This window comes from Neofelis nebulosa, chromosome 14, assembly GCF_028018385.1.
Source record: "Neofelis nebulosa isolate mNeoNeb1 chromosome 14, mNeoNeb1.pri, whole genome shotgun sequence".
In the NCBI taxonomy this organism is placed as follows: domain Eukaryota; kingdom Metazoa; phylum Chordata; class Mammalia; order Carnivora; family Felidae; genus Neofelis; species Neofelis nebulosa.
The window spans coordinates 14,056,403-14,071,316 of NC_080795.1; the positions used below are offsets into that span (position 1 = coordinate 14,056,403).

The 14,914-nt window shown below is 40.0% G+C and overlaps 2 protein-coding genes across 7 annotated transcripts in view; one reads left to right on the forward strand and one right to left on the reverse strand.

Moving 5' to 3' along the window:
• The window catches only part of TTPA (alpha tocopherol transfer protein), a 59,946-nt gene extending 51,122 nt beyond the window's left edge, over positions 1-8,824 (reverse strand). Inside the window, exon 1 of the mRNA XM_058699688.1 lies at positions 8,462-8,824. Coding sequence (XP_058555671.1) covers positions 8,462-8,809 — 348 coding nt within the window. The 5' untranslated portion in view covers positions 8,810-8,824. The remainder of the gene's footprint in view (positions 1-8,461) is intronic.
• Positions 8,825-8,932: 108 nt separating this feature from the next.
• Positions 8,933-14,914, forward strand: part of YTHDF3 (YTH N6-methyladenosine RNA binding protein F3) — a 36,972-nt gene continuing 30,990 nt past the window's right edge. For 2 of the 6 annotated variants that reach the window (XM_058699682.1, XM_058699685.1), the window contains exons 1-3: positions 8,933-9,266; positions 9,750-9,774; positions 13,102-13,247. In XM_058699682.1, coding sequence (XP_058555665.1) covers positions 13,190-13,247 — 58 coding nt within the window. In that variant the 5' untranslated portion in view covers positions 8,933-9,266; positions 9,750-9,774; positions 13,102-13,189. Of the gene's footprint in view, positions 9,267-9,749; positions 9,775-11,158; positions 11,227-13,101; positions 13,248-14,914 lie in introns of those variants that run through there. The other 4 variants (XM_058699684.1, XM_058699687.1, XM_058699683.1 and 1 more) reach the window with 4 other exon arrangements.

Below are 14,914 nucleotides of genomic sequence, written 5' to 3' on the forward strand. Positions count from 1 at the left end.
GACTTAAAAAATGAGAAATTTATTATCTGACCGTTCCAGAGGCTAGAAGTCAAAAACAAAGTGTCAGCAGGGCCATGGTCCCTCTGAAACCTGTAAGAAGGAATCACTTTGCCTCTTCCTAGCTTCTGGTGTTTTTCTGGCAGTGTTCCCTGGCTTGTAGCTGTAACACTTCAATCTCTGCCTCTGTCATCACATTGCGTTCATTCGTCCCTCTATGTCTGTATTTCTGTTTCTCTCATAAGGATACCAATCATATTGGATTAAAGGCCCACCTTAGTCCTACCCTGTCTTAACTAATCACACCTGTAAGGGTCCTATTTCCAAATAAGGTCACATTCTGAGGTGCTGGGGATTAAGACTTCAGTGTATCCTTCTGGGGAACACAATTCAATCCATAATAAGTATGTTCTAAGTACTTTAGGAATGAATTGTCACAGGGGTGCCTGGCTGGTTCAGTCAGTAGACTGTATGACTCTTGATCTTAGGATTGTGAGTTCAAGCCCTATGGTATGCTTACTTAAAAACAAAAACAAAAACAAAACTGAATTGTCACAGTTTAAGCAAGATGGTCACCATTTCATATACAAGCGAATTAACACCTGCTCACTAACATCGCTTTATGTGAGAAGACAAACAGGTATTAGTGAAGATCTCCAACTTTTCATCATTAGCCATACACTTTTGGATTTAGTAATTTTTAAAACTTAAGTGGTGCAAGCAGTGTATAAAGTGCTCAAAATATTTACAGATCAGTTCATAATAAATACTATTGTTGCAAAAACGCTTAACAGTTTCACCAAGTATTTTTGAACATGATTTCTCACTTAATGCTCAAAACAACCCTAATATGTTTTTCTCCATTTTGGAAATTAAGAAATTGGAATTGACAGTGTTAGACACCTGTTGAAGACATGCCTTCTGAAGACACATTCCTGGGATATGAACCCAGATTTTGTTAGTAAAATTCTGGAGCTCTTATCACACATCTTGCTTGGTACATTTAACATTTAATGATGAGGAGGATGATAAAGAAGATGGTGATAATGATAATTGCTAATGTTTACTGGGTGTTTACTGTGTTCGCAGGACAGTGCCAAACACTGCACATAATTATCTCTCATTTAATCATTTCAAGAACCCTAAGAGGCACAGGCAATACCTAAGCAGAGATGGAGGGAAATTAGCCCAAGGCTACAGTGAATGCTGAAGTCAGGATACACACTCAGAGGTCCTACTCCAGAGTCTGCCCTCTTAACCACTTCCGTACAGCCTCCTTGACCTTGTGAAGCCTTCCTAGACACTCTCCATTTCAAAGACCTCGTCATGGGAGTTCTTGTTACACTGTTACAAACCAACGTGTTTTACTGGCACATTACAAACCAACATATGACTACCCAAATGACTTTAAGCAGATTACTTAATATTTTCTTTTTTTTAATTTTTTTTTAACATTTATTTATTTTTGAGACAGAGAGAGACAGAGCATGAACGGGGAAGGGGCAGAGAGAGAGGGAGACACAGAATCAGAAGCAGAGTATTTTCAAATGCCAGTTGTCTCAAGTATAAAATGGAGATATACCACAGTGAGGCTAAATTACATAACGTATGTAAATGACCTGGTACACATTAGCCATGTAATAGGCACTCAATTAATCGTAGTTATGAGTCAGACTGATATGATAGTTGGTTGTTTACAAGGTACTCTGGGGTTTTGGAGGAGGGGGCAATTAATTTTGACTGATAACATCAAAGGCCTTATAGGAAAACTCACAGTTGGATCTTGAAGAATGGAAAAATGTTAACAGGTGAAGAAGGGCATGCTACGGTCTGAATGTTTACATCCCCCACAAACTCATCTGCCGAAATCCTAACGCCTAATGTGATGGTGTTAGGAAGTGTGAGGCCTTTGGGAGGAAATTAAGTCATGAGGGCAGAGGTCTCATGAAAGAGATTAGTGTTGTTGTAAAAGATACTCCCTCCCGCCCCCCCAAAATCTCTTACCCCTTCTGCTAGTGAGGGCACAGCAACGTGCCAGCTATGTACCAGAAAGAAGGCCCTCACTAGAACATGTCCATACTGAAGGCTGGATCTTGACTTCCCAGACTCTGGAACTGTGAGGAATAAATTTCTGTGCCTTATAAACTACTCAGGCTGTGGTACTTTGTTATAGCACCCTGAAGGAACCCAGACAGGACAACTAGGCGGAGAAGCCTTTTGGAAATAAAAACATGAATCTATAAGTTGCCCCTGCCTGGAAGAACGAGGGTCACAAAATTGAGCACTTTCATACAAAAGAACGGGACTGTGACCCTCGAATCCGTTAGTTCCACTGGTGTTGATGAGTTCAAAAAACATCCCTCCTTCAGCTATCAACAGTCTGTAATTCTGTATTTACGTGTGTGGACCATTGCCAGTTACCCATGTCACTATTGTAGTGGCAGAAATAGATGTAGTCACGGCACCGGCCCCTCTGTATCTTTTTTTTTTTTTTTTAAGTTTATTTTGAGAGAGAGAGGGTACAAGTGGGGGAGGGCAGAGAGAGAGGTAGAGGGAGGGAGAAAATCCCAAGCAGGCTCCATGCTGTCAGCACAGAGGCCAACTCGGGGCTCGATCTCACGAACTGTGAGATCATGACCTGAGTCTAAATCAAGAGTTGGACGCTTAACCTACTGAGCCACTTAACCTACTGAGTAGCCTACTGAGCCTACTCTATCTTATACCTGAGGAACCCGATCCTTTTCTTCTCTAAAACTGTCACAAATGCAGCCTGAGAGCAGTGAGCAGCCATACCCATAAGGGAGAGGTGAGCGCTTTGGTTTGGAGTTGGGGAGGGGGGGGCAGCTACTTTATTTCCACATGCAACCTGCTGGGCTGAAATCAGTGGTAACTCATCTCATTGGCCTGGGAGAGAACTCTCTTGTCTAGTCCCATTGCAGTATTGGGGGTGGGGTAGATGAAGGAGCAAGAGTCCTATTAAGGTCAGTTGGAGAGAATCAGTACTTCTCTATAAGTCAGCAAATTCCAGGGTTCTTGTTCTCCACCTCTCCATTATACCAGTGATGAGTTATTGCTTCCATGCTCCCACCATCTACATTTTTCCTCTTCACTGTCCATGTAAATGCTACCCACTCAAAGCTCACTTCCTAACATCTGCTGCTCTCATAATACTCCAATGGCACTCAGCTCGTGAATTTTATTATTTTGGAAAAAGCAGAGGCCTTTCCAAAAAATCGCCTTAAACTTGTTCAGAAAACTGGCGTAACCATCTGAAAAACTATGTTCTAATTCCAGCTGAATCATTTTATCACTTACTATTACGACTTAAGTCTAAATTTCTTCTTTTGCAAATGAATTATATACTACCTATCCTACCTCAGAGGACTGAGGTTATGCCCCACATATGAATGTAAATTACAGGGGTGCCTGGGTGGCTCAGTTGAATGAGCATCCGACTGTTGGCTTCAGATCAGGTCATGATCCCAGGGTCATGGGATCAAGCTGTGGGTCGGGCTCCCTGCTGAATGTGGAGCCTGCTTGAGATTTTCTCTGTCTCTCTACCCCTTCCCCCTGCTTGCGCATGTGCATGTTCTCTCTCCAAAAAAAAAAAAAGAAGAAAAAAGGAATGTAAATCACAAACTGTAAATCACTATTGAACTAAGTATTATTGTGGCATATTTTATCTTTGTAACTAGACAAGTTCTCTTGAGTATAAGATTCATGTCTTTTTCGCATTTCCCCCAAAATGCCTCACAATGTGCTACAATCATAGAAAGCATTCAGTATTTGTCAATAAGAAACAGTATTATTTTTATAAAGAAGAGGTCTTTGGTCAGTTTCAGGAGATTTATACACTCAATATTATTAAACAAGATTTAATTAACATATTCATTGTTTTAAAAACCCAGTTACATTTCTGATTAAAAAAATTTTTTTTTATTCATTTTTGAGAGACAGAGAGACAGAGTGAGTGGGGGAGGGGCAGAGAGAGAGGGAGACACAGAATCCAAATCAGGCTCCAGGCTCTGAGCTGTTAGCACAGAGCTGTGGGCTCGAACTCATGGATGATGAGATCATGACCTGCGTCGAAGTCAGAAGTTTGACTGTACCACTCTGACTTTTGAATGACATTTACAAGTATTGTCCTTTTATACTCTTTTCAATCCAAATCTAATTTAATTGTTAGATTTACCAGAAATATGAAAATTTTCCATTTGAAGTTTCCAATTAAAAAAACACTTATAAGCAAAACTGGAATTCTTCAACATTTTCACATTAAAAATGAATCTTTTTCCTTTTAAAATCTTTTATTTGATATCTATGTGAAATTCCGGGAAGTACAAATCCCTTTTAATAACACGTAGTCAGTCTTTGAGCTTATGGTGGATTTAGTATTGACAAAAGTGCTGTAGTTTTATTTTTTTAAATTTTTAATTTAAGTATAATTAATGTGCAATGTTACATTAGTTTCAGGTATACAACACAGTGATTTAACAAGTTTATACATCTTACTATCCCTACAAGCATAACTACCATCTATCATCACACTATGCTACTACAATATCATTGACTATGTTCCTTATGCTGTGCCTTTTATTCCTTTGACTTGTTCATTCCATAACTGGAAGCCTGTATCTACCACTCCCCTTCACCCATTTTGCCCATCTTCTACCCTCTTCCCCTCTGGCAACCACCAGTTTGTTCTCTGTATTTATAGATCTGATTCTTTTCATTTATTCATTTTTTTTTTCAGATCCCACATGAGTGAAATCACGTATTTGTGTTTCTCAGTCTGACTTATTTCACTTAGCGTTATACCCTCTAGATCCATCCATGTTGTTGCAAATGGCCTGATCTAGCCTTTTTAATAATTGCATAATATTCCCATGTATTTTTGTGTGTATGTATCACATCTTCTTTATGCATTTATCTATTGATGGACACTTAGGTTAGTTCTATATCTTGGCTATTTTAAATAATGTTAAAATAAATACAGGGGTGTGTATGTCTTTTTGAATTAGTGTCTTCATTTTCTTTGGGTAAAAACCCAGTAGTGGATCATATGGTAGTTCTATTTTTAAATTTTTGAGCAACTTCCATACTGTTTTCCACAGTGGCTACCCCAATTTATATTCTCACCAACAGTGTATGAGGGTTCCTTTTTCTCCACACCTTGTCAACAGTTATTTCTCCTTTTTTCAATTTTAGCCCTTCTGACAGGTATAAGGTGATATCTCATTGTGGTTTTGATTTGCATTTCCCTGATGAGTGACGTCGAGCATCTTTTCATGCGTCTGTTGGACATGTCTTTATCTCCTTTGGAAAAATGTCTATTTTGGTCCTCTGGCTATCTTTTAATTGGATTGTTTGTGTTTTGGAAAAATGTTCTAATTTTAAAACATTTAAGCTAAATCTGATTCTCTCATAGGCTAGAAAGTTGTATCTGACATTCTATGATTCAACCAAGACTTTTAATCAACTACGTATGACATATTTAATCTGCACATTGCTTTTTAATATATTTAACTTAGAGAACCACAGTACTCATATAAAATTTTAACAAGTCAGTATCATAGTATGTACCTGCAAGGGAAAGGAACTCTTAATTATTATTTACACTGTGTCAATCACTATACTTGTCACTTTATTTGTTTATATATATATATGTTTATTTGTTTATTTGTTTATAAGTTTATTTATTTGTTTATATATTTATATATATATATATATATATATATATATATATATATATATATAGTTTATTTATTTTGAAAGAGAGAGAGAGAGAGAGAGAATCCCAAACAAGCTCCGTGCTGTCAGTGCAGAGCCCGACACAGGGTTCAATCTCCTAACTGTGAGATCATGACCTGAGCTGAAATAAAGAGGTGGATGCTTAACCGACTGAGCCACTCAGGCACCCCTATACTTGTCACTTTAAATACAATTGATTCTTATTATTCTTGTGTTTCTGTACTTGCAAATGCCTACTCAGTTAAAATTTATTTGTAACCCTCAAATCAACACTCTAGTACAAGGTAAGGAAGTCAATCTGGGTAATTATGCACACAGTTTGGTATTAACTAGTTATCTCCCATGACCTACCATGCCCTTCTTCCTTGGTAGTAAACTCTCTGACACATGGCTACCCAGAATGTTTTCCAAGTTTCCTTCAACTAGGTGTTTTCATAAGACTGTTCTAGATAGTAGGAGGTAGACAGAAGTAGGAAATGCAATTTCTCAAAATGTCCATGAAGGAGAGACATGCTTTTCTTCACCTTGCTTTCTGTTGGTAGGAATATATGATGCCTGGAAGTTGAGCAGCCATCTTGGATCACAGTGTTATTGTGAGGACGGTGGACCAACAGGCTAGGAGTCTGGATACTTAACACTGTGACAACAGCCCAAGCCCTGGACTGACAATGTCCAGATTTATATGTATACACACACACACACATATGTATATATACACACATACATATATATACATATATTTACACACATACATATGCATGTGTGTGTGTGTGTATATGTATGTATATATATATATATATATGTGTATATATATATATATATATATATGAGAAAAACAGACCTCTAGCTTAAGTTCTTATTATTTTGGACTTGATGTCACCTGCAGCTGAACCTAATTTGAACTGATAGAAAAAGTCATGCAGAAATGCAGGGCCATCGCTTAGAGTTATAGAGAAGTAGAAGTCTACTGGATAAGGCACCGGGATGGCCGACAGGTAAATGGGGGCTGAACCCTAACCTACCCACTCCTTTCCAAGCTTTGAATAGTGTTTTGTTTACCAAGGGCCTGATATATACTGGTAGCCCTGTAGAAAAGTCAAATTTTGTCTAGAATCTAAACTCTAGAGCAGCATTTTCCAAAAATTTTTGAAAATTTCATCTGCATACTTCTGGAAGAGATGATTTAAGGTAGTCCCTTGAAGTACTTCAAACAATAATATTTAATACTAAATTAAATGGGCTTATATTTCATGGTAGTTACCACTCCATTCTGCAAGTTCAGACCTCAGTGCTAGGAAGCACAATAAGCAAGGAAGGAGACTGTTGAAGAGCAGAAAGAGAACAGAAAGCTCATGCAACATCATGTCATTAGGCAGTATTTTATGGTGGCTAGAGCACAAGCTCTGGAGCCAGACTGCCTGTGTTTAAATCCTGGCTCCCAGTGACTAGCTGTGTTATTCTGTTTCTTAACCTACTGTGTGCTAGTTTTTGCAACAGAACTGTAATTTAAATAATTACAGTGCCTGACATATAATGAACATTCACTCAGTGAACGTAAGCTATTCCCACCATTCTGGTAATTGTTTAGCAAAGGAATCTGAAACTGGCCATGCTTGTTGGAAGCTCACTCTTTGCCAGGAATTGTACATATCTGACCTTACTTTATTCATTAGGAAACTAAGTCTTAGAAAGTTTCAGTAACTTTCCCAAGGTTGTGCAACTAATTCTAGCCCAGTGAGAATTCAAACTCCAGTGGGTTGGATTCCAAAGCCATTGTTTTCAACAAAGATAATTAAGGACAAGGCCTGTAAGATTTCACAAGCTTCCTCTTGTATATTCTTTCCCCCCTCATAGCATGTAGCAGCAAACTCTTGCACGCCATAAAGTTCTGTATGGGAATGAAGAATGGGTACACCGCAGATTGAGAAGAGTAATTGGAAGGGTGGGAGAAGTCTTGGGAAGTGGCAAGAGTGATCAACCTGAGCTGAAATTCCACCCGAGTCCCTGGGACCTGTGGCAAAATAAGAGAGCATGGGAAGCTGACCTGATATGAAAAATGCCTCTTGGTGATTTACAAGAAGCAGTAGACTCTCAAGATAAGTTCCAGTTCTGTTTCTCAGTGCTTCTAAAATACGTTGTAGTGTGAAACACAAATTGAATCCTATCATTCAACAATTTCATACTTTCTCAATTATCACTTATTTGACGGCGTTTAAATAAAGAATTTACTAATCTAAATTATTTCTTTCTTTAGAGTCCGCATTATATCTGTTAGGCAAGAAATCTTTGTCTTTATTGCAAAGACATTATTTCAACATAAGTTTCAAAATCTTGCAAATCGGCTACTTTCGTTTTGCCAATTTGCAAAAGAGTCACTTTACCAGTTTCTTTTGAAATTAACTTTTCGACTGAAAAGCTTCGCATAACTATGCGTACCTTTGCCGAGGTAACTTCTTCGACAAAATCAACTTAACATTAGGGGAGGGGAACACAAGTGTAGGAATTGGGTGGTAAATTTGACTCCAGAGGTTAGGGAAGCATTGTGAGTTATTCTGAGCATGTGCCTGGGTTTTGGTGAGAACCAACCCTTGCCGGCGCACCTCCTATTTGCTTTTAAGTGTTAGTGCCCAGAGCTCTGACCTGGCCACTTTCGCTGCACGTGCGAAGTCTTGCGGAAGGCCCAGCAACTCTGTCCCGAGGGTGGTTGACTCACCCAGCCGCCCACGTGGCCGTGGATGGCCTCAGGAGGCTCTGGCGGAGGCCCTGCCACCGCTGCTCGCGCACCCGGGGCGGTGCGGCGGTGGCTGCGACGCTGCAACCCACCAACGTCCTCTCCGTCATAAGGAGGGCGCCGCCGGCCCTGCGCCTCCGGCCCGGCTCCGCAATCCCTGGCAGCCGCACTTCCTGCCCAGAGTGCGCTGGCATCCCATTCCGGCCGGCTTCCCGCTACAGCCGCCCGCCGCGCGCCCCGCAGCATGCGAGCCCGACCAAAAGAAGCCGCAGAAGCGACCCTGGAAGGTGGCGCTCGCGGCCGCACAGGCGCACTGCCTCCCCGGCGCATGCGTCCAGGGGCCGACCCTCGGTCCCCGTCTCCGGTGACGTGGCGACGCGCAGGCGGAGCCAAGGTCGGTAGCGGGCGGGTGGGTGGGGGAGGAAGAGCGAGGTGAGCAGGGACGTCAGAGTGGAGAGCGGAAGGTCAGGGAGGCTCGGAGCGGAAGTGAGACTAGGGAGTCTGTCCGCCATTGTGGACCCGAGGAGCGGAGAGCGAGAGGGGGAAGAGCAGCCTGCACGCCGAGCAGAAGGGCCCCCTCCACGGACCCCCGAGCGCGAGGCCGTCTTTCTGGCTTCTCGGCGAGCGGCGGCAGCGGCGGCGGCTGGATCAGTCACTCGGCCGAGGGCGGCAGCCAACTGCTGTGAGTGCACGGGGAGAGGCCCAGGCGGCGGCGGCGGCGGCGGCGGCGGCGGCAGCAGCAGCTCTCGGGTTGCGGTGAAGAATGTCAGCCACTAGCGTGGATCAGGTGAGGGAGCAGAGGCCTCAGGCTCGGCGAAGGCCCGAGCCCCGGAGCTCCACCCTCGCGTGGGGCTCGGGCTCCTCCCCGTCGCCGCCGCTGCCGGCCCCATAACGGTGCTCTGGGCTCAAGTTGCTGCGGTCTTGCCGCCCGGGCCGGGGCGTGCGCCCTGCCCCCGAGCCTGCGGCCGAGGCGGGAGGCCGCGGGGCCGCGGTGGGTGGGGGAAGGACCGCTCCTAGGGGGCCTTAGGGCACATCTGAGGGCGGCCGGCGTGGGGCTGAGACCAGGCGAGGTCTGGGAGACGGGTTTTGAGTGGCGGGTGGGAGGTTTAAAGACTGGGGGTGGTTGGGAAATTGGAGGCTATGGAGGATGTGGTGGGTTTTCCTCCTACGCGGATTGTTGAAAATAACTTGTCTTTGATAATGTCTTTGATTAACACACTTTCTCTCTCTTTTTTCTTCTCATTATCACACCTCCCGTCTTGCTGCGCAGAGACCTAAAGGGCAAGGAAATAAAGGTGAGTTTGAATATTTTTCTCTTATTTCTTAATGTTGGTTCGATGTGACTTCTAAACTTTGAGAGGGCCTTTTTGCACCATTTTGGGGGTTGGTTGGTTTGTGTGTTTTGAAATGTAGGTTTAGAGAAATATTAATCATGGCTAAAGCAGCGAAATGCTGTCCCAAACTTCTGTGGTTCCCTTGCTTTGAAGCCACTTGCATAGAAACCAGAGTGGCAGGAGAAACCGTTTTCTTAGTCATATCTCAGTTAAGGAGGGACTAGGAATGTGGTGACATGTCTTTAATTTTGCAATTTATCTGTATTATGTAACTTCTGCCACAAAAATTTCTACAAATGTGTGCAGATAAGTGGACATGTTGTTCGACATTGCTAGGTTACACTGGAGAATGCAACTCAAGTTGTATTCCATGTCACATTAGTGAAAATTGTACTGTTAATCACTGGTTCTACTGAAGTCAGTTGCAATGAGGCAGTAACACCAGAGAGATCAAAACTGAACAGGCGCAGTCCTGGTGGCAAGGTGTGACTCAAGCTGGTATTTTAGAAAGGACTGAGAAGGAAATAGTTTGTGAGGTTTCTGCTACGGTGATATGATTTAGTCTTTGAAAAAAAAAAAAGTACTATTGAAAGTAAAGCATTAAAAAAAATAAGTGTATTTTGTGCCTCTTAATATGGAAAATACAGTCAACTGACTGAAACATTATGACATTAACCATGTGACATTAGTAAGTATAGAACAATAACTGCTTTCTTGGGACAGTGCCAATTAACATTACAGTGAATTACATATTTATAACATTTTGTAATAGGGCCTGATATCAGACTAAATAGAATTATGTTTCCTGTTTTTTATTTCAGTAGTATGGTATTACCTAAAAAATAAGATGTACAGTAGCTTTTGAGATACAAGTTCACAGTCTTTATTGGTGTTCTTTATACTCTTAGCGTTTTTATTTGCCTTTGCAAATTCGAAAAGAATAGGTTTTGGGTACTCAGCTCAGTTAATTTTCTTTGAGTTGTAGTGCATTTTATTTGAGAATTTGTACATACCAGATGAATGGCACTGTATCAGATACCATGAATTTACCATGAATTTCTTGTGATTAAGGATGTATTTTGGGGGAGTATGTACGTATTTAGAAATTTCAGTTTTTAATTTTTAGAGGTAAAATTTTAATTTTAGAATTATTTTCTGTTGTAAGCATAAACTTCAATTCGATATTGTTTATTTTAAATGTTTTAAAATACTCATTTGTAAATTTGAAAAGAATGATCCATTAATTTTTTTTTTTTTTGCTAGTCTGCTCATGAGGAAGTATATAGACTTGGAGATATATGAAATCTGTGGTCATTATTGCCTAGCATAAATTATTTTATCCTAGATCTGTGGGGAGGTGGCACTTTGCAAGGCTATTTGAAATGCTAAGTGTTTTGTGTTACCTGCTCTAAGGTAAGTATGCAAGTTCAATGAAGTACATACTTGTTTAACAAAACAACATAAAGCATCTACAGCATTGTAAGCCATTACTGAACTAATCTGTGATATAGTCATTTCACTTAGGTGGTATCTTTGATGTTATAGTTGTAAATTACCTGTGACACTATTGCATATTGACTATAAATATTTTTTGGTTATTAAAATTTTTTTGATCCATCCGTGTAACCTCTTTTAGATGTATTTAGACACACAAAAGTATTTATTTGGATAGCTCTTTATTCTAAGAAATTTTCTTTTTTTCACCCTTATTGTCCCGTTCATAGTTTTATCCATGGATAGAACAATGGACTGGGATCACTAGGAGACCTGTGTTCTAATACTTCCTGTGGCTACTGACTTGCCAAGTGAGCTTGAACACATTGCACCTTTTGGTCAGAATTTCCCCTTCTATCTATAAAATGAAAGTGGTAATTCTAGCTGTAAATCCTATTGTATGTTATGAGGAATGACAATTACGGACGGGAGTCCACTGCTCTGGTGGCCATTTTATTTGCTGGATTTCTTTTCACCTGCCTCACCTCATCTATTTTTAAGGTGCAGGGAGACTTTTTCTAAGACATGGCAGGAGGGAAAAACTCTACTGGCCTAAAAGTATTGGTAATCATTTAAGATGCTTTAAAATGGTACATGCCGCAAGTGCACAAATACACATATACATTACTTGTATTTTTATGCCCCTGCAGGGAGAATTACAAGGCGAAGGCAGCACTCCAGTGAACTGATACAAGTAGCTATGTGTGTGTTTGAGAAAAACTCCTGTGCCTTAGCTGACTTGGTTTTCAAGCTAGTAAAAGTGTTTTACAGTTATTCTGTTTACTTTTGTGAAGCAGAAAGCAAAGTTATTTTTCTTGAACTACAGCCTGAGTGGTTTAAGAATATGAGTACTAAACTTGAATTCAGAACTTCTCAAACAGAAAAAATATATGTTGCTGAGGAGTTGTCAGAGTTCTGAAAGCAGAATCCTCTTCGGTTGACTTAATATAATTTCAGAGATGCTGTATTTCTTTTCTGAATTATCTTCATTTGACAGTGTTAGCCTAACACCTGTCTTTAGTGTTTTTGATTTTCTAAGGCTTTTTTCCCTGCATATCCTTAAGGATATGCACTAACAGCTAAAATGTGAAAGGAATTCTGTATCAATCTCTTTGTAAGGCAAAAATGCTTTCATAGTATACGTTGTAATTCTAGGTGTACTTTTTTTTGGAAGTTTGAGTTCTTTTTAGTTAATAGATTTTCTTTATATTAAATATTAGAACTCTTTTATTATACGTGGCTAGGGTAGTACTGAAGCTTTGTAGAAATTTAAGGCTAGTTAACTATTGGTCCTTTATTTATTTATTTACTTATATCGGTCTGTAATTTAAAATTGATATTATATCACTGTTATTTATTAATAAGTAGAAGTTTTGCTTGCTAGGATACAAGGGAACCTCTCCTTTTCCCGCAGGCACCACAGATAAAAGTGTCAGATCCCATACTCCTAGTAGTCTTGCTACCAACTTTCTCCTGTGCCTTAAGTGTAAAAATAGACCAGTACATGGAAAGGAGTTTATCTTTGCCCTCCTCTCTCCCCCATCCCTTTCCAACAGAGGGACAGAATTGCTTGGTACAACTGCAGGTTAAAAGAATTAGGTTGAATTTGGCTGTTATTTAGTGTTTCAGAAAAGTAGTAGAAAATGCAGTATTCTTTTGTGTCCTCTCCCTACACTCCCTCTGGAAATGATTGCTAAGCACTTTATTGTCATTTTAGGCTTCATTTTATTATTAACCCTCAAAACATTCCTGTAAGGAGATAGAGGGTATATGGTATTGTCGCTGTTTTTGTAGGTGGGAAAACATGATGCACAGATCTGTTGACTTTCCTAACTTGATGTAGTCAGGACCAGAGCAAAGAATCACCTGGCTCCTAAGGCCCATGTTCTATCTTGATTTGACTCTGCTTCATAGAGCAGAGGAAACAGGCGAAGAATCATGTAAGTCATCTGTTCTTTTTTCCCTGAAGAACTTGTACAGACTATGGAACTGGCTTGGATTTCTTTACTATTTAATGGCTTTCAGGTTCCAAGACATTAGTTTGTCATTAAGTAATGTTCAAAAACTACAGTCTTTAAGACAGCTGAATTTCTTAAGGAAAGGTATGGTTTTGAAACTCAAGGGCTAGCCTATTCAGATTCTAATTTAATGCAAATCGCTTGTCAGTATTTGTGCAGTACTTTTGATTAAATATTTTTTTCCTTAGATTGACGTACCCCTTGAATAATCTTTTAGGACTTTTTAGACATATTCATGCATCACTTACGCACAGACTGTATATTTACTTAGTACATGAGAATATTTTGTTCTTAGTCTCAGCATCTTAGAATTAGAAGAGAAAGAATAGAACAGAGGAAATGAGTAAGAATAGCACTGTAATATACATTTAGATGGATTTTAAGGGGGTACTTTTTTTTTTTGTTTACTATATGAGCAGTATGGGCTAAATTTCTGAGAATCTAATGAATATAAGAAATAGTTGTAATTTTGAAATGGGTAGCTGTGTCAGATAATAGTACGTACTAGTGTAATAGTCCAATAGTGTAGTGAAGATTTTTTTTCAAGAGAGACTAGACAGACCCCTTCGATGAAGGGGTGGTAAAGGAGAACAGGTATGTTAGAATCTTGTGGGCTGAAATGATTAGCCCAGCAGAAATAACCTAAGGTACCACCTCTTTATTTTTGGTTTTAGTGGCTGTTAACCTGTTTAAATTCTAGGGAGCATATTTAGTTCAACCTTGGCTCTAATGCAATCCTTACCAAATACAGTTAAACCACCCCGGTGGAGCCAGGATCAAGGTGACCTTCATGTTGCTCTTTTGATATTTGAGGGCAATGTAGCATCATAGGAGGTCTACTTTGAAGGCTTCACAGAGTAGTATCATTTCTTTGAGTGATCATCCCTACTCAGTGGGTGGCAAAGAACTAAGGTATTTCACCTATCTTTGCTCCCGTGCCACTGTCAGCTTATAATACTACATTTTTGGTTATCTAAACTCTTTGGAAAAATTAGGGTAAATCAAAATGTAATGATGCTATAGAGAAACACACAACTTAAATCCATACCCCCAGCTTTAATTTATAATACTTTGTGACACTGTATTTTTAAGCAGTCAATTTTCACATACTGCAGGGTTTTTTTTGTTGTTGTTTCTGAGGGATTAGTCAACATCCGTTAGAAACTTTCAGCTTTTTTCATCTCGCATGTGTTTCAGAAGTAGAATAGTATATTTAGACAGTGTCATTATATCAAGTTTTAGCCTTGTAAAACTTCTGTTTATGTGGTCCTAAAGAATTTTTAGTCTTATTTGGATCTTGTAATATTTTATGTCAAGTAATATCCAAGATTATTGAATACTGTCATTGAATCCTCAGATCAATGAGGTAGGTACTAATAATAACCTCTTTGTATAGAGAGATAGAGTTAGAGAGGCTGAGTCACTAACTAGATATCACTCAGCTTCTCAGTGTTAGAATTGGGATTGGAACCCAGAACCTTCTTCTAGTCTGTGTTCAAAAGCCCTCTGAGACAGCAGTCAGAATGACAGTTTTATAGAGCATTTTTGGAAATGATCTCTGAACAAATAAGGCATTATAAACTATTCTC